Source organism: Girardinichthys multiradiatus, chromosome 6 (genome assembly GCF_021462225.1).
Source record: "Girardinichthys multiradiatus isolate DD_20200921_A chromosome 6, DD_fGirMul_XY1, whole genome shotgun sequence".
Lineage (NCBI taxonomy): Eukaryota > Metazoa > Chordata > Actinopteri > Cyprinodontiformes > Goodeidae > Girardinichthys > Girardinichthys multiradiatus.
In genome coordinates this window covers 9,263,956-9,284,484 of record NC_061799.1, presented here as the reverse complement: position 1 = coordinate 9,284,484, position 20,529 = coordinate 9,263,956, and the positions used below count along the sequence as shown (strand labels likewise).

The 20,529-nt window shown below is 41.4% G+C and overlaps 3 protein-coding genes across 7 annotated transcripts in view; 2 read left to right on the top strand and 1 right to left on the bottom strand.

Annotated features, from left to right (window-relative positions):
- zte38 (zebrafish testis-expressed 38) overlaps nt 1–4,240 on the top strand; it is a 15,340-nt gene extending 11,100 nt beyond the window's left edge. For 3 of the 4 annotated variants that reach the window (XM_047367685.1, XM_047367688.1, XM_047367684.1), the window contains 4 exons: nt 2,075–2,295; nt 2,407–2,455; nt 3,769–3,809; nt 3,925–4,240. In XM_047367685.1, coding sequence (XP_047223641.1) covers nt 2,075–2,295; nt 2,407–2,455; nt 3,769–3,809; nt 3,925–3,972 — 359 coding nt within the window. In that variant the 3' untranslated portion in view covers nt 3,973–4,240. Of the gene's footprint in view, nt 1–2,074; nt 2,296–2,406; nt 2,456–3,768; nt 3,815–3,924 lie in introns of all 4 variants that reach the window. The other variant, XM_047367687.1, reaches the window with a different exon arrangement.
- Nucleotides 3,980–16,995, bottom strand: aldh9a1b (aldehyde dehydrogenase 9 family, member A1b). 2 transcript variants are annotated; one of them, XM_047367683.1, is made up of 12 exons: nt 16,183–16,995; nt 14,430–14,645; nt 13,344–13,489; nt 13,138–13,267; nt 11,418–11,552; nt 6,542–6,738; nt 6,283–6,423; nt 5,970–6,158; nt 5,806–5,893; nt 5,308–5,449; nt 5,019–5,131; nt 3,980–4,555 (listed from the first exon to the last, which is right to left on the bottom strand). In XM_047367683.1, exons 2-12 carry the CDS (start codon nt 14,605–14,607, stop codon nt 4,461–4,463), a joined length of 1,554 nt encoding a protein of 517 aa, XP_047223639.1. In that variant the 5' UTR covers nt 14,608–14,645; nt 16,183–16,995; the 3' UTR covers nt 3,980–4,460. The 2 variants fall into 2 exon arrangements, with proteins under 2 accessions (XP_047223639.1, XP_047223638.1); XM_047367682.1 differs by lacking the exon at nt 16,183–16,995 and adding an exon at nt 14,789–14,942.
- uck2b (uridine-cytidine kinase 2b) lies at nt 15,558–20,529 on the top strand. The gene is made up of 7 exons (XM_047367689.1): nt 15,558–15,716; nt 17,247–17,406; nt 17,636–17,732; nt 17,942–18,084; nt 18,280–18,377; nt 19,099–19,147; nt 19,828–20,529. Exons 1-7 carry the CDS (start codon nt 15,612–15,614, stop codon nt 19,962–19,964), a joined length of 789 nt encoding a protein of 262 aa, XP_047223645.1. The 5' UTR covers nt 15,558–15,611; the 3' UTR covers nt 19,965–20,529.

The window sequence follows — 20,529 nt, the reverse complement described above, 5'->3', positions numbered from 1 at the left end:
ATGACATCAGTGACTCAAACCTGACTGAAAATCAAACGTTTGTCGGGTCGTACCTGTTTGGTTCTACAATGTGTGCATTAGATCTGTGTCTTGTCTTTTTTTTTTGGAGCCTCTTTTTGCATATCTTCCAAATTCTTCCAAATTATGGATTTGGTCAGCTGGTCTCTCAATGCAATTGATCAAATTTTCTCGACGAGAAGACAGACGTCGGGAGAGCTCACTTGCCCGGACGGGACATTTTTCTCTGGATACACGATGGACTCCTGGCAGAAGTGGAGGATTGTGTGTTTGTCGATAATGTCAGTTGAGGATGTGGAAGATGTGTATATAATTGGATGTTTGATATCAGGATTTCTGCTTTTTGGAGTCAGCGGTTACCTGGCATATCTAGAAATTCGGAGAATGTCAGCAGCTGTTCTGGCCATTGTGAGGCTGCCTGGCATGTATGATGGGATCTTCAGAGCGATCAGCACTCAGACTGAGATGTTACGTGAGCTGAATCGCAGACTGGATGTGATCCTTAGGATCGCAGACAGGTTGCGGTTCCTGGACTCAGGGGTGAAATGGGATAAATCTTGGAGAAAGTTGTTTGCTTGGATCTGGCAGAAAGACCAGGAATATGGTTATTTTGATTCGCCTTTGAGAAGCACCAGCGAGACTCTCAAGGCTGACAGAAAATTAAGAGTCAGCCTAACCCAAATAATTATTGTTTTTCTGAATCTGGCTCCCCTGCACGGCCTTGATGGCTGGCTATCTTCAACTTCTCCTGGAAGTTATGTAAACATGACACTCTGCTCCCTCTGCACCCTCCCTTCCCTGAGGACATCTGTGGACCTGCTCAGAACTTTGTGGCCCGTTGATGAACATTCCAACGTATCATCAAGGACAATGGCCTCTGTGACAGTGCTTCATGGACTTACTTGCACACACTCACAAGCACACACACACATGCTCAAGATAAACATATGCACCACCTTCACCGTTCCCGGCATGATGTTGTTTTGTAAATTTGTTGCTTCTTTGTGCTGAGGTTTTTTGCAATCTCAAACTGTATCCTGCTAAGGATAAAGTGTGAAATATGATTTTTTTCCCTCTACTTACCTAATGTGGCCTCTTTTCTCATCTAACAAGGGCAGCGCCTGTGAGTGGGCAGCAAAGCCTCGGTGACCCGTCCCCCCATTGTCTTGTGTCATGATGTATGTTTGGATGGGTTGTACTGGAATTCTAATTTCCCCTCGGGGATCAATAAAGTATCTTTGAATTGAATTGAATTGAATTAAATCCAAACGCCGCTGTCTAGCTGCTGCACTAAGCTCATTCATAGCTCAATGCTGATCATTATAATGACGTGAATATGCCTCCTTTATTTCTATTAGGAAGACTGTCACCACACACACTGTGGAGAACTTAAAACCATTCAGAACGTCACATAGAAAATAGTAAATTACCTAGAACCCAGCCATCGTGCGCAGAGGTTTGCTCCCAACACAACTATTATTATTAAATTAATCATAATTATTTTGATAGTACACATTGATTCATTCACATGCATTTTATGCTCCTCAGCTCTCAGACTGATGCACATTTCCATCTACAGGTGACAAAAAAATACGAAGTTTCCCAGTTTATATCCGAATGAGGTTGTTTCCATCATTTTCTGAGGTGTGTTACGTTATTGAATGAGGCTAAATGCGATTCAGTGATTCAGTTTCATTGCTTTTATGGTTTTAACCATAAAAGCTCAAACTCATGAAGAAACATCAGGTTTGATGCTTCATGAATTAACGAAATCTGAATGAGTCATATTTCAGTGTATTCTTGTAAGTTTTAGTTTTCTGTAGTTTATTATTGTCAATTGAAAAAGTTTGCATGGCTGCTGCATATTTTCACAGCAGGTCAAAAGTTTCACGCAACATTCATTTTAGTACATGCCGAGTTGTGCGTAAAACACTGCGACGCAAAGTTTTTGTGCATTCGTACGTGAGGCCCCTGGTCCTTTCCCTTCCTAAGCTAAATCCAGACACACTCAGATAAAGTGATTTACTTTCTTAACTTTTTTGCTCTTCTTTTAAAGTTACCCCTGCAGACTACCAACCTCCAGGCTTCCAGGAAGGGGTATACGACCGGCTGTGGTTTCAAGGGATGCCAGTGCACTTCAAAGTGGGCCAAGTGCAAACGATCTACCACTCACTGAGACTCCGGGTGTCTGTGGAGCAAGGCCAGGTGAAGAAACTACAGGAAGGAAATTATGTGAAGGAACGCAGGCAGGTTTCCCCAGGGAGAGAAGGAGTGAAGGTGGGATTACACAGCTTTACAGTCTGATTCCATCATAGATCCTTTGCTTGCTGTCATTTCTCAAAAGTCAACTCTTCTGGTTCAGTTCTCATATTTTCTTTGCTGTTACAGAGTCCTCCCAAGAGAAAAGATGCTGAAGAAGACCTTCCCTCTGAGGACGGTAGGTATATTATATATATATATATATATACAGGTCCTTCTCAAAATATTAGCATATTGTGATAAAGTTCATTATTTTCCATAATGTCATGATGAAAATTTAACATTCATATATTTTAGATTCATTGCACACTAACAGCCAATTGAGTACAGTGATACCATGGTCAGTAAACCATTTACCAGTGGTTTTGGCACTGTGAGCAGGTGCCAGGTCGTGCTGAAAAATGAAATCTTCATCTCCATAAAGCTTTTCAGCAGATGGAAGCATGAACTGCTCCAAAATCTCCTGATAGCTAGCTGCATTGACCCTGCCCTTGATAAAACACAGTGGACCAACACCAGCAGCTGACATGGCACCCCAGACCATCACTGACTGTGGGTACTTGACACTGGACTTCTGGCATTTTGGCATTTCCTTCTCCCCAGTCTTCCTCCAGACTCTGGCACCTTGATTTCCAAATGACATGCAGAATTTGCTTTCATCCCAAAAAAGTACTTTGGACCACTGAGCAACAGTCCAGTGCTGCTTCTCTGTAGCCCAGGTCAGGCGCTTCTGCTGCTGTTTCTGGTTCAAAAGTGGCTTGACCTGGGGAATGCGGCACCTGTAGCCCATTTCCTGCACACGCCTGTGCACGGTAGCTCTGGATGTTTCTACTCCAGACTCAGTCCACTGCTTCCGCAGGTCCCCCAAGGTCTGGAATCGGCCCTTCTCCACAATCTTCCTCAGGGTCCGGTCACCTCTTCTCGTTGTGCAGCGTTTTCTGCCACACTTTTTCCTTCCCACAGACTTCCCACTGAGGTGCCTTGATACAGCACTCTGGGAACAGCCTATTCATTCAGAAATTTCTTTCTGTGTCTTACCCTCTTGCTTGAGGGTGTCAATAGTGGCCTTCTGGACAGCAGTCAGGTCGGCAGTCTTACCCATGATTGGGGTTTTGAGTGATGAACCAGGCTGGGAGTTTTAAAGGCCTCAGGAATCTTTTGCAGGTGTTTAGAGTTAACTCGTTGATTCAGATGATTAGGTTCATAGCTCGTTTAGAGACCCTTTTAATGATATGCTAATTTTGTGAGATAGGAATTTTGGGTTTTCATGAGCTGTATGCCAAAATAATCCGTATTAAGACAATAAAAGACCTGAAATATTTCAGTTAGTGTGCAATGAATCTAAAATATATGAATGTTAAATTTTCATCATTACATTATGGAAAATAATGAACTTTATCACAATATGCTAATATTTTGAGAAGGACCTGTATATACACAAACATGATTCTTTTAAACTATTTTAAAGTGTACTAACTTTACCTCAAACAGAGTCTGCACAGTTCAAGAAACCCAAAAAACCACTGGCAAAGGTATAGTAGGACTGGCAGAACTATATGTGGTGGTTGCAAAGCCAAACCTAATATGCAGAGCTTAACATAAATCATAAGGTTAAAAATTAACATTTGTCCTTTCTGTCTGTATTAGAAAAAAGCTGCTCCAAAATCTGTGGCGAGGAAGAAAAGGAGAATTTAGGCCAGGAGACCAGCATGGCGATTTATTGTTTTATTCATTTACAAAACACTGTTCAGGTTCTGCTTCAGTTCATGGGAGTACATTCTTTTGTTTAAGGAAACAAACCATAAGGCAAAATGGTGTTTTCATATGTTGAATTGTAAGAAGAGCAATCTCAGAGAGTTTAGTACATGAAGTTAAAAATGCGACAGATTTGTTCAGATTAGAGTTGCTAATAAAAAAAAAAAAAGGAGGGGGTGTTACAGAAATAAAGCTTGGTTGCAAAACACTTGTTTTATTGTAAAATTTACTAAGCTGGTGTTAAAAATATGTAATTCTTGAAGGACATAAAAGTACATAATCTCCATCAATCCAGGCTTATTTCTCTGTCACTCCTGGATGAACATGTAATCTCTCCCCCTCAGCGATGGTGGAAGGCAGGTTCAGTCCACTCTACTCCTCCAGTCTCTGGCTCAGGTTACAGCTCAAACGTCCTCTGGTCAGGTGGTCTAAAAGAGGCTGTCCACATCTCCCATCTCCACAAACACCGTCTTTAGTTGGGAGTAGAACTCAACGGTCACCTGGCCGTTCTCCCGCCCTATACCTGGCGGATGGATATGAGGATATGAAACACTTCCACCGACTCTTTAATGTGTTACTTCCCAATCTCAAAGTCAATACTCAAGTATTGATAGTTATTGAAACTTCCTATTTGCCAAGTTACAAAGAAAAGCTTCAATGTGTTTTATTGGGATTTTATGTAACAGACTTTGTAACACAAAGTGAAAAGAAAATGATACCTAGTTTTCTAGATTTTAAGATGGTGGCCCCTTATCCAGGGGTCTTTTTTTAGTGTTTTAGATGTTTCTAGTTATACACACCTGAATCAAATGGATAAATTACCTCCTCAGCAAGCTACTCAGCCGTCTATAGCTCTGCTTAAATATACAAGTCGGGTGAGTTGGGGCAGAAACATTTCTGAAAGTTGCAGGACAGTGACCTTAAGGGCTGACAGTTCAGGTAAGGAGAACAGGCCCTTGGTCTCTGTGAAAACGCTCAGACTGTACCTGACATTTTGAATCCTCCGAATGGAAGCTCCACAGGAGTGATGTTGTAGTTGTTAATAAAACAGGAACCAGCCTCAAGCTGTTCTACCAGACGATGGGCTCGTGTCATATCCCTGGACACAAAATAGTACGTTAAACAAAAAAAACGTCACTTTGTTGTTAACCTGTCAAACAAAATGTACATAAACACAAACAATTTTACGAGGGACACCTTTATCTGGTCAGTTTCCTGAGAGATCAGCCGTGTTTTTAAAAGTACCTTTGTCTTTTTATTTAATCACACACCGACCTTGTGAAGACACCTGCAGCCAGACCCATTGTAGTGTTATTGGCTCTCTGCAGAACCTCCTGCTCTGTTTTAAATGACAGCACAGACATGACGGGACCAAAGATCTCCTGTTTCACACAGGTCATGTCATCTGTGCAGTCACCTTAATGGAGGAGTTAAAGGTGAGAATGAGAACATCTGAGTGTGAGTTTTTACTATGTTGATCATTTCTAGAAATCATCCATCCATCATTTAAATCCAAAACCCACTTTTTAAAATGGTACTGCAGTCAAAGCCTAAACTAAATATAAAAAGGACTGTTCGATTTTCTTCATATGGTGAAGAACATACAAAAGGCTTAACAAGACAGTTGTATGTTCTTGAGTTTGCTTCTGTAAGAAAGTTCAGGTTTTTGTGCTTTTGCCACCTCCTGCTAGGCCTTCTGGGGCAGAAGTGTAGTTTGGTTGATTTTCCCTGTTTTAAATTGATTAAGAAACCTATCTTAATAAAAACACTTACCTAGGACACATGGAGTCATGTAGTATCCACCTCTGAGTTTTGGATCTGATGGGACAAAAGGTTCTCCTCCACACAACACTGTGGCTCCCTAATGACAGCAATGTAATTGATATCAGAATCTAATACACAGACATGGAGTCATGTTTTAAGCAAGTTAAACTTACCTCTTTTTTGGCTTGTTCAACAAAGGATAACACTTTGTCTAGATGTGGCCGGTTGACCAGTGCTCCCATTCTGGTGCTCTCCAGCAGTGGGTCTCCTATTGTAATCGCATGGGTTCTCTTAACCACCTCCTCAACAAACTCGGGCAGAATATCCTTCTGGACATACACCCTTGTACCATTACTGCAGACCTGTGAGTTACACATTCAACCATGCAAACTGAAACCAGCTGCATTTACCAAGCTATTCAGTTCCAAAGCTACAATGAGTAAAGATGACATTTTAGTATGCAGTATTCAAACCAGGATTCTCTACCTGTCCTTGGGACAGGAAATTGGCCATTAGCGCTCCTCTCACAGCGTTCTCCAGATCACTATCCTTAAATATGATCAGGGGAGATTTCCCCCCGAGCTCCAAAGTCACTGGTTTTATGCCCTTTGATGCCATCTCCATGATCTAAAAGTCAATGTCAGAATAAAGAAAATCAATAATTCCTTCCTGCATGTGGGAAGTTTACAATTAATATATGCGGACAATCACTTTTCATCATCACAATAAGCATTATAACACAGACCTTCTGTCCCGTGGGCACACTTCCTGTGAAGGACACCTTAGCGACATCAGGGTGGTGACACAGTAAGCTGCCAGTTTCCTGTCCACCCTGCACCACATTGAACAGCCCCTCTGGAGCCCCGGCCTTTTCATAGATCTCTGCCAGTAATACTGCTGTCACTGGTGTTACTGGAGATGGCTTGAACACCATGGAGTTACCTGTTTTGGAGGGTGAGAAACATGATGTCATCTTTTTAATCCATGCGTTTTGCTTTAGTGCTATCTCTGTAAAGTGATTTTAAACTTTGTGTCTTTTAAATAGATAAACTGAGAAATGACCATAACCATTTTTTTTTTTAGCTTGATCAGCCTGTAATGGGCCAGTCAGAAACCCTAAAATTTGTTCTGGGAGAACACCATACCCAATTGGTCTTGTGTTGTAAAAAAAAAAAGCGTCCCCAAAGAATGATGCTTCCACCTCCATGCTTCACGGTAGGGATGGTGTTCTTGGGGTTGTACTCTTCCTTCTTCTTCCTCCAAGCATGGCGAGTGGAGTTTAGACCAGAAAGCTCTATTTGTGTCTCATCAGACCACAAGAACTTCTCCCATTCCTCCTCTGGATCATCCAGATGATCATTGGCAAACTTCAGTCGAGCCTGGACATGTGCTGGCTTTAGCAGGGGGACCTTGTGTGCGCTGAAGGATTTTAATCCATGGCGGCGTAGTGTGTTACTAATGGTCTTCTTTGAGACTTTGGTCCCAGCTCTCTTCAGGTCATTGACTAGGTCCTGCCATGTAGGTCTGGGCTGATCCCTCACCTTCCTCATAATCACTGATGCCACACAAGGTGAGATCTTGCATGGAGCCCCAGACCGAGGGAGATTGACCATCATCTAGAACTTCTTCCATCTTCTTATAATTGCTCCAACAGTTGTTTCCTTCTCACCAAGCTGCGTAGCTATTTTCCTGTAGCCCATCCCAGCCTTGTGCAGATCTATTTTATCCCTGATGTCCTTCCACAGCTCTCTGGTCTTGGCCATTGGGGAGAGGTTGGACTTTGAGCGTGTGGACAGGTTTCTGTTATACAGATAATGAGTTCAAACAGGTGCAGTTACTACAGGTAATGAGTGGAGAACAGGAGGGCTTCTTTAAGAAGAACTAACAGGCCTGGATTCTTACTGGTTGTTAGGTGATCAAATACTGATGTCAGGCAATAAAATGCTAATTAATTACTTAAAAATCACACAATGTGATTTTCTGGATTTTTGTTTTAGATTCCATCTCTCACAGTTGAAGAGTACATATGATAAAAATTAAAGACTTCTACATGCTTTGGAGGTGGAAAAATATGCAAAATTGGCAAATACATACAGGGGTTGGACAATGAAACTGAAACACCTGGTTTTAGACCACAATAATTTATTAGTATGGTGTAGGGCCTCCTTTTGCGGCCAGTACAGCGTCAATTCGTCTTGGGAATGACATATACAAGTCCTGCACAGTGGTCAGAGGGATTTTAAGGCATTCTTCTTGCAGGATAGTGGTCAGGTCACTACATGATACTGGTGGAGGAAAACGTTTCCTGACTCGCTCCTCCAAAACACCCCAAAGTGGCTCAATAATATTTAGATCTGGTGACTGTGCAGGCCATGGGAGATGTTCAACTTCACTTTCATGTTCATCAAACCAATCTTTCACCAGTCTTGCTGTGTGTATTGGTGCATTGTCATCCTGACACACAGCACCGCCTTCAGGATACAATGTTTGAACCATTGGATGCACATGGTCCTCAAGAATGGTTCGGTAGTCCTTGGCAGTGACGCGCCCATCTAGCACAAGTATTGGGCCAAGGGAAGGTCATGATATGGCAGCCCAAACCATCACTGATCCACCCCCATGCTTCACTCTGGGCATGCAACAGTCTGGGTGGTATGCCTCTTTGGGGCTTCTCCACACCGTAACTCTCCTGGATGTGGGGAAAACAGTAAAGGTGGACTCATCAGAGAACAATACATGTTTCACATTGTCCACAGCCCAAGATTTACGCTCCTTGCACCATTGAAACCGACGTTTGGCATTGGCATGAGTGACCAAAGGTTTGGCTATAGCAGCCCGGCCGTGTATATTGACCCTGTGGAGCTCCTGACGGACAGTTCTGGTGGAAACAGGAGAGTTGAGGTGCACATTTAATTCTGCCGTGATTTGGGCAGCCGTGGTTTTATGTTTTTTTGATACAATCCGGGTTAGCACCCGAACATCCCTTTCAGACAGCTTCCTCTTGCGTCCACAGTTAATCCTGTTGGATGTGGTTCGTCCTTCTTGGTGGTATGCTGACATTACCCTGGATACCGTGGCTCTTGATACATCACAAAGACTTGCTGTCTTGGTCACAGATGCGCCAGCAAGACGTGCACCAACAATTTGTCCTCTTTTGAACTCTGGTATGTCACCCATAATGTTGTGTGCATTTCAATATTTTGAGCAAAACTGTGCTCTTACCCTGCTAATTGAACCTTCACACTCTGCTCTTACTGGTGCAATGTGCAATCAATGAAGACTGGCTACCAGGCTGGTCCAATTTAGCCATGAAACCTCCCACACTAAAATGACAGGTGTTTCGGTTTCATTGTCCAACCCCTGTATATATACACTGCCTGGACAAAAAAAAAATTGTCACCTGGATTTAATTAACCAAATAGGTATGAGCCTCCCAACATGGTGTGGAAAATGGTGTAACCCCAACTGGTACAATGAGTTGCTTCTCATTTCTTAAACAACCATGTCAAAAGACACATCCCGTGGATCACTTCAATGTTTGATGAAATGAAATAGAAGAAAAACAACAGTAGAACTCCAGGCTATGTTTAATAGTGAAAGTAAGAGCATTTCCAGAAGCACATTGCGAAGGGAACTCAAGGGATTGGGACTGAACAGCTGTGTAACCTTAAGAAAACCACTAATCAGTGAAGCTAACCGGAACAAAAGGCTTCAATTTGCTAGGGGGCATAAAGATTGGACTCTGGAGCAATGAAAGAAGGTCATATGGTCTGATGAATCCAGGTTTAACCTGTTCCAGAGTGATGGGCGCATCAGGGTAAGAAGAGAGGCAGGTGAAGTGATGCACCCACCATGCCTAGTGCCTACTGTACCAGCCTGTGGGGGCAGTGCTATGATCTGGGGTTGCTGCAGTTGGTCAGGTCTGGGTTCAGCAACAGTATGTGTTCAAAGAATGAGGTCAGCTGACTACCTGAATATACTGAATGACCGGGTTATTCCATCAATGGATTCTTTCTTCCCTGATGGCACGGCCATATTCCAAGGTGACAATACCAGCATTCATTGTGCTTGAATTGTGAAAGAGTGGTTCAGGGAGCATGAGATGTTATTCTCACACATGGATTTGCCACCACAGAGTCCAGACCTTAACCCCATTGAGAATCTTTGGGATTTGCTGGAGAAGGCTTTGCACAGCGGTCAGACTCTACAATCATCAATGCAAGATCTTGGTGAAAAAAATTAATGCAACACTGGGGGGAAAGAAATCTTGTGACATTGCAGAAGCTTATCGAAACTATGCCACAGCGAATGCGTGACGTGATCAAAGGTAAACGCAATTCAACGAAATATTAGAGGGTTGTGACCTTTTTGGTAGTGACTTTTTTTTTGGCCAGGCAGTGTGTGTGTGTATATATATATAAATATACACACACACTACTACAGCTGCTCTCATTCACATATTTAAATAGTAGTAAAAGAAAACTGAGATTCTGACCAAAAACTGCTCTGTTTAGACAATGTTTGTAACTACGATTGCTTTTAACCCTATTACTACCATCCAGTCGAGCAGAAGGGATATGGTATGAGTTTTTTTTTTCTTTTTGCCCATTTAACTCAGAGTATTATATACTCACACTTTTTACATTTTTGATCATTCTAACCAGAAAAATCTAAATAAATTATTTTATATTACTTTGATCATAAGGGAATCAACCCATCATGAATGTCCTCTTAAATAAAAGGAGCAGAGCACCTCTCCTTGTAGCCTGATAGTTTTGAAGGTTTAAGCTTGAGCCTTCAGTCGATGACCTGACTTATGAAGCAAAGCCAATGGCAGCGTAATCCAGTTTAAAGGGAACAAGCATAGACCTAACCTACTAATATAGGTCCTAACAAAGCTGACCTGCATCTCTGCTGCCTGTGCACACATATAACCAGGAAAAAATGTGACCTGTGCTCATTAACACCTCCGTTTGAACTCTTTCAAACACAACACTACTTCAGAGTTAGCTATTTTCAGTATCAGCAAGGTTTTGTACTAAGTCAGAGAAAGGAAAACAGGTGTAAGAAACTCCTCAACAGGAAACTATTTTCCACACCATGTTCGGACATGTCTGCAGTTCATTCAGGCTGCGACGGAACAAGAGACAGAGAGAGTAACACTTTTAGCAGCTCAACATATTACAGTAACGTTCTGGTTTTCTTTTGAGCTTTCAACCTCTGATTATTATGTAATGTGCTTCATTTAGAAATTCACTTTGTAATTAAGAAGTAAAACCCTGCTTTACTGCACTTGTTCTCTCAAAAATAAGCTGCGATGTTGTTTCTGCTGACTCGTGGCAGGAAGGCTGAATTTTGAGTGCTTTTGTTAAATCTTCTAATGGATTCTGCTAAAACTGGTATTGGCTGATCAAAGCTTTTTTTAAATCTGTGATTGGAAATTAGCTCCAGATCTTAATTGGTTCATCTCCACCTTTAAAACACTTGCAACTGCACACTGTGCTTAGGTGTTACTGCGATTATTTCAAATTTGCCAGAACTTGATAAGAAGTGCACTCGGAACAAAACTTTTTAACTACGCATAATTTGTCATTAATTTGGAGCAGAAAGAATCGCCCTACCACAGGCCAGGGCTGGAGCAGACTTCCAGGCAGCTATCTGGAAGGGATAATTCCAGGCGCCGATTCCTACACACACTCCAAGAGGCTCCCTGCGGGTGTAGGCAAAGGATCCCCCAGGCAACTGAACATGCTGGCCTTGGCAGTAAAGGAAAAAAAAAACAACTATATTATGGTGGCAACATTCATAATGATATTTATTTAACAATAAATGTATCCAAGCGGCTTCAAGTAATATGCCAATTGTCAAGTTGGCATATTGAAGCCAATTATGGAATCATCTTTATTATATCCAAATATCATGTATTTTGTTTTGGTAATTGATATTTTAAAACCACAATGATTAGCCCATGCAGTCACAGCGCCTTTTGTAATTTAACATCTAAACTTAGGACAGCTTCCATAATTGACAGACCCTGTCTAAATCTGCTCTGATAAGACACTATTTAATTTTTTCTCCAAAGGTTTTGTTAATTTGCCCATTATCATTCGGTCCCTTATCTTACCTATGGACAGAGATTAGAGCTACAGGTCTAGAAGACCTTGGTTCACCACTTTCCAGTTTTTATAATCAGAAGTAATACAGGATGCTTCATCTCCTTAGAGGACATCCTTTTTCAAACATGTAGTAAAAAGGTTTGAACTCTGCTAATAGCAACTCCCCCCATTGTTTAAATAATAGATATCCTAGACCATCCTGTCTTTTCCGTGGTTTATGGCTCTGTTTAATTCTTCTAGGGTGAAAAGTAAGTCAGTATCATCTAAATGATCATTATTAAAGCCTAGTTTTTCCATATTTTGTTCTACAATGTCTCCTCTTCTGCAGTTTTCAATATTTACATTGTTAATGCTATGAAGTTGTTTAGCTAGCATGTCTACTTTTGTCAATCACTAATTGCTCTCATTGCAGTAAAGGACAGGGACTGCCATCTGTTAGAATACGCCAGTCGTTTTATGCACTAAATTCTACATTTCTTTGGCTGGTGTACTAGGCCCCTATCTCTAACAGTATCTATTCTCAGTATTTCTCCAACTCAGTTCCTTTGCTTTTTTATTCACAAACCTGGCTGTGGGTCTGAACTGCTGTTGGGGGCATAAGAGCAGACTACAGTCAGAACCTTCCTTCTTGCAACCTGAGAAAGGGACCCTCTTGCTCACCGTGGAAAAACTGAGGCACTTAGACCCTGTCGGTCAAAACCACTCACACAGCATGATGCTGTCGCCACCATTTTTGTGAGGTTTAGTGTGTTTTCCTAATAAAACAATTTCAGTAAACATGATAAGTTTATTTCTAGAGCTAATGACTTCAGGTTCATTCTTAAACAGAAACTCTGATCTGTACAGCCTTTGCAGAACAACTTCTTAAATTTTTCACTGGACTTATTTTTTGGCAGGTTTGTTATGGTCGTACACTATTTTTAGGAAATGGATTTAATGATGGGATATTCAGAGATTGTCTTTGATTCCTTTTTAGCCTTATCTAAATTTCTTCATTTCTTTATCCTTGACTTTATATGCTCCTTGCTGCCTTTATTGTACCCTTTGCAAATCGGCGTTGCTGACCTTTGAACTATTTTCAAGTTTTATATACCCTTTACATTACTGTGCTTAGGCCCATTACTGCCCATTTATTTTAAAAAGCATGTAGAAATGCAACAAAATGGGCCCAATGATGAGGGAGTGAACAATTTTTCGATGCATTGCATGTGCAGTTTGTACCAACCTGCCAGAGTTCTGGCCAGTCCTGCATAGTATTCTATACACAGTCTAGCAGAGTCCACATCCAGACGGGCCTCTGTGATGGACTTCCCATTGTTGACCACCTCCATTTCAGCGATCTCTTCCCTCCTGTTCTGTGCATGACACCCGGGTAAAATGCGTTAAATTGTATTGGAGTAGAAACGACTGAATGAACAAAATTTTGAATACCTCAATTAAATGGGCAGCTTCTATCATGATCCTTGCCCTCTCCATCCCTGACATTTTGCTCCAGGGGCCAAAGGCTGACTTAGCAGCCGTCACAGCCTGACCGACTTCCTCTTCACCACATTGCTCCAAATGGCACAACACACGGCCTGCAAGTTAAAATAGGCCAATCTGAAGATAAACTTCTTCGATACAAATACAAGGTAATGTTTTCTATGTGATCATTAATGATATAACATAAGTCATTCATTAATACAGATACATGCCTTGCAAAAGTAATTATATTCCTTTTGTATGTCTCTACCAGTTTTACAGAAGCTGGGCATTTTTTCTTTTCTTCTTTGTGAAGTAACCCAAGCTTATTCAGACTGGACTGAAACCATTAGTGAACTGTTTTTAACAGATTAATGCCTGCGCTTTTTAACTAGGTCATTTTAACACATGAATTGGCTTTGCTCTTAACATTTCCATTGTAGCTCCGGCAGTATGAATCTTTTAATCAGTCTCAAGTTTTTCACAGCCTTTTTTTCCCCCCAGGGTGGTCCTGAAAGCCATTCCCAAAGTATGTTGCAGCCACCACCATGTTTTGCAGTGGAGTTGGTATGTTCAGGGAGATGTGCAGTGTTAGTTTTCCACCATAAATACCATTTTGCGTGTAGGCCAAAAGGTTGAATTTTGGTCTCACCTGAACAGAACACATTCTTCCACATGTTTGCTGTGTCCTCTACGTGGCTTTTGGCAAACTGCAAACGTGACTTCTTAATGACTTTCCTTTCACAACTTATGCAATTTGTGCTGGTCGTCTAACATAAAAGCCTAGGAAAATACACGGTCAAAAGTTTGTACACTACCTTTTGACTGGTAGTGTACATTGATGTTTGACATTCTAACGGGTCAGAATGTGGAAAGATTCAGGGAAAATGGTTTTGCAAGGGCTTGTATAATTTAATTGAAAAGGAAATTTCTAGAATATAAATGTAGTTTGCTAAAAAAAACTCATCTAGCATGTCTGACTATCAAGTTGCAAACACATTGCTTAAGATTAGGTCATCAGACAGCAATGACCAAAGTCCAGTTAGTGTGACTTACCCGTGGCTGGTTCATAAACGTTTTCTTTGCGGTTTTCTTGGCTTATCCTTCTCTGTCCAGCCCAGAAGTTCAGCGGGAGGGTGATATTTACCGCACCCGAAGACAAGCACCTTACGGCGGCAGATAAAGCAGGAGCGGTAGCGGGCCGCCACGGGAACCCGAGAAATCTCCGGAGCATATTTAACCCGTATCTTTTATTCCGACTTCAAACCGTGACTGTAAAGAATACAACACACAGGTTCAAGCCATGCAAACCTGTCATTTTACAACAACATCTGAAAGATGTCAAACGCCAACATTTCCTCGAAAAGTAATTTCTGCAGTTTTAGGTGAGAACTTTAGCTTATTATCGCACTTACACACAGGAAACGTCACAATAAATGTTGAAGTAAAGATTATAGCTTCTACTGGAACTAAACATTTCACCAGTTCTGCAGAAGCTTAACAATAGGTGGAGCAAATTGACGTTGCTGAACAGCGACCCGTAGACCGATGCAGGAGCGTGCGTCTCGTTCGTCGCCATGTTGTGAGTGGCACTATATAGCATAAACATAAAAAAGTAACTGATCGTAATGGCACAATTTTTCCAAATTTGTTCAGACAGACACAAAACCCAAACCTACTGGCGAATTCTGGTATTTTCAAATAAAATGAATAAAAACCAATACCATTTTTATAAAGATAATAAATGATGACACTAAAACAACTAAATTCCGAATGACACTTTTCCATAACACATCTGTTGAAACAAACTCGACACTAGACAACATATTTAGTTTTAATAATGATAGAAAACAGATAGAAAAAAAAAAAAAACGAGCTAGTGGACACTAAGAAGTCACGGTTTATGTCTCTCTCTCTCTCTCTGTGTGTGTGTGTGTGTGTGTGTCGCGGACGTGCATCATGTCTTCGTGAGCATTGCAGCATCTGCTCCTGTATGTCTATTCTCATAGCCGTTCATAGCGTAAAAGGCTATTTGATAGCTACACTGTCCATCAAAAACACACTTGAAAATATTCTTGAATCATAAATGAAATAAAAGTAATCTTTGCTTACATAAATTTGAGCTCTAACTGTATATGGATATAAAGTTGTCGGAATCAAAGGTGAGGTTTGGTGGAGTGGGAGGAGCTCCATCACGGTGACGCTCCAGCGCAGCGGGTCTAACGGCACATTGCAAGTATGGCCGGGGACAGCGAGACACTTCTTAGGGACCGGGATGAGAACTCCACCGTTATTAGACAACCTTTTCTCATCGGTGTCTCCGGTGGCACTGCTAGCGGCAAGGTTGGAGTTCTCGTTAAGCCTCTTCGCCGTTCTTAGAGAATGTCATGATTATTTGTATTATTTTTAATGGCGTTGGCACAGTTACCGGATGCTAACGCTAGGTGAACCTCGTGGCTGCTGTGACGCATCGTTGAGAGTACATGCTCATCTTCATCGTCTGTTCACAATAACGACCCAATACATGTTGGGTTCGGTGTCATTATGAGCTGCGGTGCTGTGTTTTCCTTTCATATAGCCATTGTTTTTGTCGTGCCGTGTTTCCTTGGGTCAGCCATGCCGCTAACTCGTGTTGAATTCCAACACATGTTAGCTGGTTCGGCAAAAACAATGGCTAATGCTAACAGGAGATCGGTGTTTGTAAACATCAGCGAGCATATTGCTTTCCCACAAATATTTAATTGTAGAATTGCCCATGCAATTTTAAGTTTCCGAACCCACTGGGATTGTCGGTGTTAAATGAATTTACCTAGATGTTGATGTGGTGAATAAGTCATTAGCGCCGCGGGAAAGTGCCGAATTAAAAACTCGTCCACGGCCCTTTTCGCCGTTTGGAAGCAGCGGGATCGCCTGAAGCTGCAGCCTGGGCGGTGCTACATGACTAGCATCAGAACGGAAACGCTTCAAGATGTATGACTAAAATTAGGGCCTAAATAAGATGAACCCGGAGTATCAGTAAAACACGAAGATGAACCTTAGCCTAGAGTCGTGGGGGTTTTAAGAGCTTAACAGCTTTAAGTTGTTTTATGAAATTCCTTTGCAGTACGAGGTTATTCCAGATTCTGATTTAAAGCTGTAGAGTCCATTCAGTCTATCTTTATAACATAAACCCCGCCCCTTTGCTTTCTTATTTCTTAGTATATGGATGAAGTCATAACCCTGCTTGGTGGCGCAGCTCTGACCTTTTTAGGACTTTTTATGTTCCTTCCCATCATCAATTAAGTTTACAATCATGGATAATTAAGGCAACAAATATGTTGAGTAGAAATGATCGCTGTAATGTTGCTGCTGCTGACCATTGATTATGTTTGGTTGAAAAGAATAAGACATTAACATAAATGAAAGTCATTCTTTGTTTTTAAAGGAGTTATGTGAAGAACCCAGATGAATATGAATACATCAGTGTCAAAGCACTGATGTTGAGATGACTATTGATTGTGCAGCTGGGATTACTGATCTGATTCCAGGGTATCTGACCATCTTGTCCAAAAAACTGCTGCATCTGGCCAAAATGACTCCCACTGCCACTGGGAGCAGCAAAACTGATTGCTGCCCAGTTTTATTGGCACAAAGACACCTAGGCCTCAGGGGGGTGGGGGTGGGGAATGCCAAGTTAGCAGTGGGCTGCTGAGGTGAATGAGGGCAGTGTTGATGGTCCACACTGTAGCTCTATTATTTCGCTTATTGTAAAAGATGGAAGGATGTCCCACCCAATAATTTCCACTTCCAAAAAAAAAAAAAATGCTAAACGAGATTCATTTGGCCTCCTGAGTGGTTTATGTATTTCATCAGTTCTGTTGTCTGTTCAAACAGTCATCTGTGTGTGAGAAGATCATGGAGAAGCTGGGTCAGAATGAAATAGACCACCACCAGCGGCAGGTGGCAATCCTCAGCCAGGACAGCTTCTACAAGGTGCTGACTCCAGAGCAGAAAGCCAAAGCACTAAAGGGCCAGTTCAACTTTGATCATCCAGGTATGGAAACGCTCAGCTGTCTCCCATTTCAGCTTGTTGCCCACATTGCAAGTTGACTTGGCAGTTGGTGACTGTCGGACAGTTCTTTTGCTTTACTTAATACCTACGTGACCTGCTAAAGTTTTGATTAGAAAAAAAGGGTAAAGCACCAAATAATTTAAAAGCTGAGGTTCAGGTGGATGTCAACAAACTGAGCAGAACTAAACATGTGCCTTTTTGTTATTGTTAGATGCCTTTGACAATGAGCTCATCATGGAAACGCTCAGACAGATACTTCAGGGAGAGACTGTGCAAATCCCAGTTTACGACTTTGTTACTCATTCTAGGTAAGCTTCTCCTTGTTTCCCCCCCAGATTCTGTTTCACCGGCTCCCATTATTGTGGTTTCCTGCAGGAGAGTGCTTTTCAGCAACTAGCTATTATAAACCGGCTCCTGAAGCGAGTATTTTGCTTCTGAGCCGGTCTTGAGCTTTTTTTCTCATGTCTGAATACAGTCGGCCACAGAGAAAAGGAAACGTTTCTGTGTGTTGTTCCAGGAAAGAGGAGTTTGTTACGGTGTACCCGGCTGATGTGGTCCTGTTTGAGGGCATCCTCATGTTCTACTCTCAGGATATCAGGGATCTGTTCCAGATGAAGCTGTTTGTTGACACAGATCCAGACACACGGCTCTCACGTCGAGGTGTATAGAAAGATCTGAGAGGACACACACAGCTGCCACATACTGTTGTCACGTGTATTTGTTTCTAAGTCATCTGAATATTGCTCATATGTTTAGTTGACTGTCAGGCAGTTGACAGCGGTGAAAGGTGTGGGGTTCTACAGGGCTAGGTTCTTTCAAATATCTCACGTAGATGTGCTGCTTTTTCTTTTTCAGTTCTGAGGGACATCAATGAACGTGGCAGAGAACTGGAGCAAGTGCTGAGTCAGTATATTACTTTTGTAAAACCGGCGTTTGAGGAGTTCTGTTTGCCGGTAAGTAAAGCCGGCAGTATTTTTCTGTTTTTCGCCAGTTTGTCCTACCATTTCATCTCTACCTGCATGTGTATTGTAACCATTTAATTAAACTATATGATGGTCTGTATTTATATAGGTAGGGGGTCAGAAACGCTCAAATCCCTTGTATAATTGATCTAATTGTATATTAAAAGTTTGTATTTTACCCTGTTTAAATAGAAGTCATGATTCCTTATTGGACAAACCAACTTCTATGAAATATGAGAGATTTCAGCCCAAAAAACTCTGACCTCTTGCTGTTGGATATTGTTTATTCGAGTAATATACCCACAGTTCTGTATACTTTTTATTAGATTACAGAGCATTTATTAAAAATTGTCACAGCAGGTATGAGTATGGTTGCAAACATCCTGTGGCTGGCGGCTCCTTTTCGTACCTTTTTATAAATTGGGTACATAATGACCAATACTACTAAGTTATCAAATGGCTAAATGACTCACTGGGATTTGTGATATTGCTTTCCAAGTTCAGTTTGTTGGTGTGCAAATATTTGTAATAAATCAGTGCTGCAGTTGCAGAGGTGATTCCCCCAGAGGGCGCTGATTTCTGCGATTCTTTTTCTTCCATTGTTTTTAGCTTGTGTCATGAGGAACTACATGTTAATTATATGTTTACTTTGATTGGCATTAAAACATGTTTAGACTTGCTTTAACTAGAACTGTATTTCTTTTTTTTCTAGTCAAAAAAGTATGCAGATTTGATTATTCCCAAAGGAGCAGATAACATCGGTAAGACATGCCTGATTGGCTCTTGCACTGATGCATCTAACGTTTTTCACCACAAAATGTAGATGCACCCCACATTGTTTACCACCACCATATCGCATTATTCAAAGTTACGTGTTTGATATTTCGTGTTCAGATAAGACCTTCAGTAAGATTAAAGGTTCTACAAGGAGCTGTGTTTTTAAGTGTCTCACAGCAGGATGTGGTCTTCCTCAACAGCAGGAGTCGCCATTGATAAAATAGTAAACCGAAATGGAAGAAGAGGCCAACAGGAATTCATTCACGAGCATAACTTTCATCAGTCATCTGAAGACATCAGAATTTACCCCCACAAATCTTTTCTCAAACCAGTGCATTTAGATTTCATACAAACTGTCTCTGATCTTTGAAAATACTGCTTGGTCACAAATACCTGGATGAATATTTAGCTTTTTTGCAAACCTGAGGGGTGGAGCTGGCATGTGTGACCTCATGCTGCAGTGGGTACTAGCATAGTGCGAGTGTAGATGCACCAGTTCAATAAAAAAAAAAAGACTAAATATTTCTACGTTTTGAATCAGGTGCAACCAAATTGGCCGCACTTAAGAGCCCCAGTGATACTTCGCGTAGACTTTCCAATTCACATTTTGGTGTCCTGTTGCTTCCTTTTTTTTTTAATCTTCATGTAACCATCTTTTTTGCAGTGGCCATCAACTTGATAGTTCAGCACATCCAAGACATTCTTAACGGTGGTCAGACCAAGCGACAAAACGACTTCCTGAACGGGGACAGTACCCCTCGGCAGCAGAGAACCTCTGAGTCGAGCAGCCGCCCTCACTGACATCGTCGCAACTCTCTTCATAGGGCGGAGAGGGGTGTGGGTGTCGCACTGTAAATAGCGCCACCCTGGCTATACTGTTTAAAAAAGCAAAAGACAGAAAAGTAATTGCCTTGCATTGATCTGTTATGGTTGTTTTTTTTGTCAAAACTGGATATAGATTTTTGTTTGGAGGATAAAGGAAGGGTCCTGTGATGGAAGCCTTGGTATTTATTTTTTATTGTATCCCCTGCTAAACAATGGACGTTTTTGCTGATAGAAAATAAAAAAAGTAAAGTTTTGTTTTTAATTTTCTTTCTTTTGTGTCTCTGGTAAAACTTGAAGCCCTGATGTTTGGGGCACCCTATAAATGTTTGAGGGTTTGAAACAATATGGTTTAAAGGAGGCCAAAGGCAGGTTGCTCTATGTATTGACAATCTTGGGAGTTTTTCTCACCACTGTTTTGTCAAAGATTTGGATTTCCCCTGTTGATTGGTTTGTGTAACATTGCTGAATTGTATATTGTATTTTCCACTTCAGTGTTGCCTATTGTCACATGTTACATTAAAGGCAAATGCTATAAAGTTTA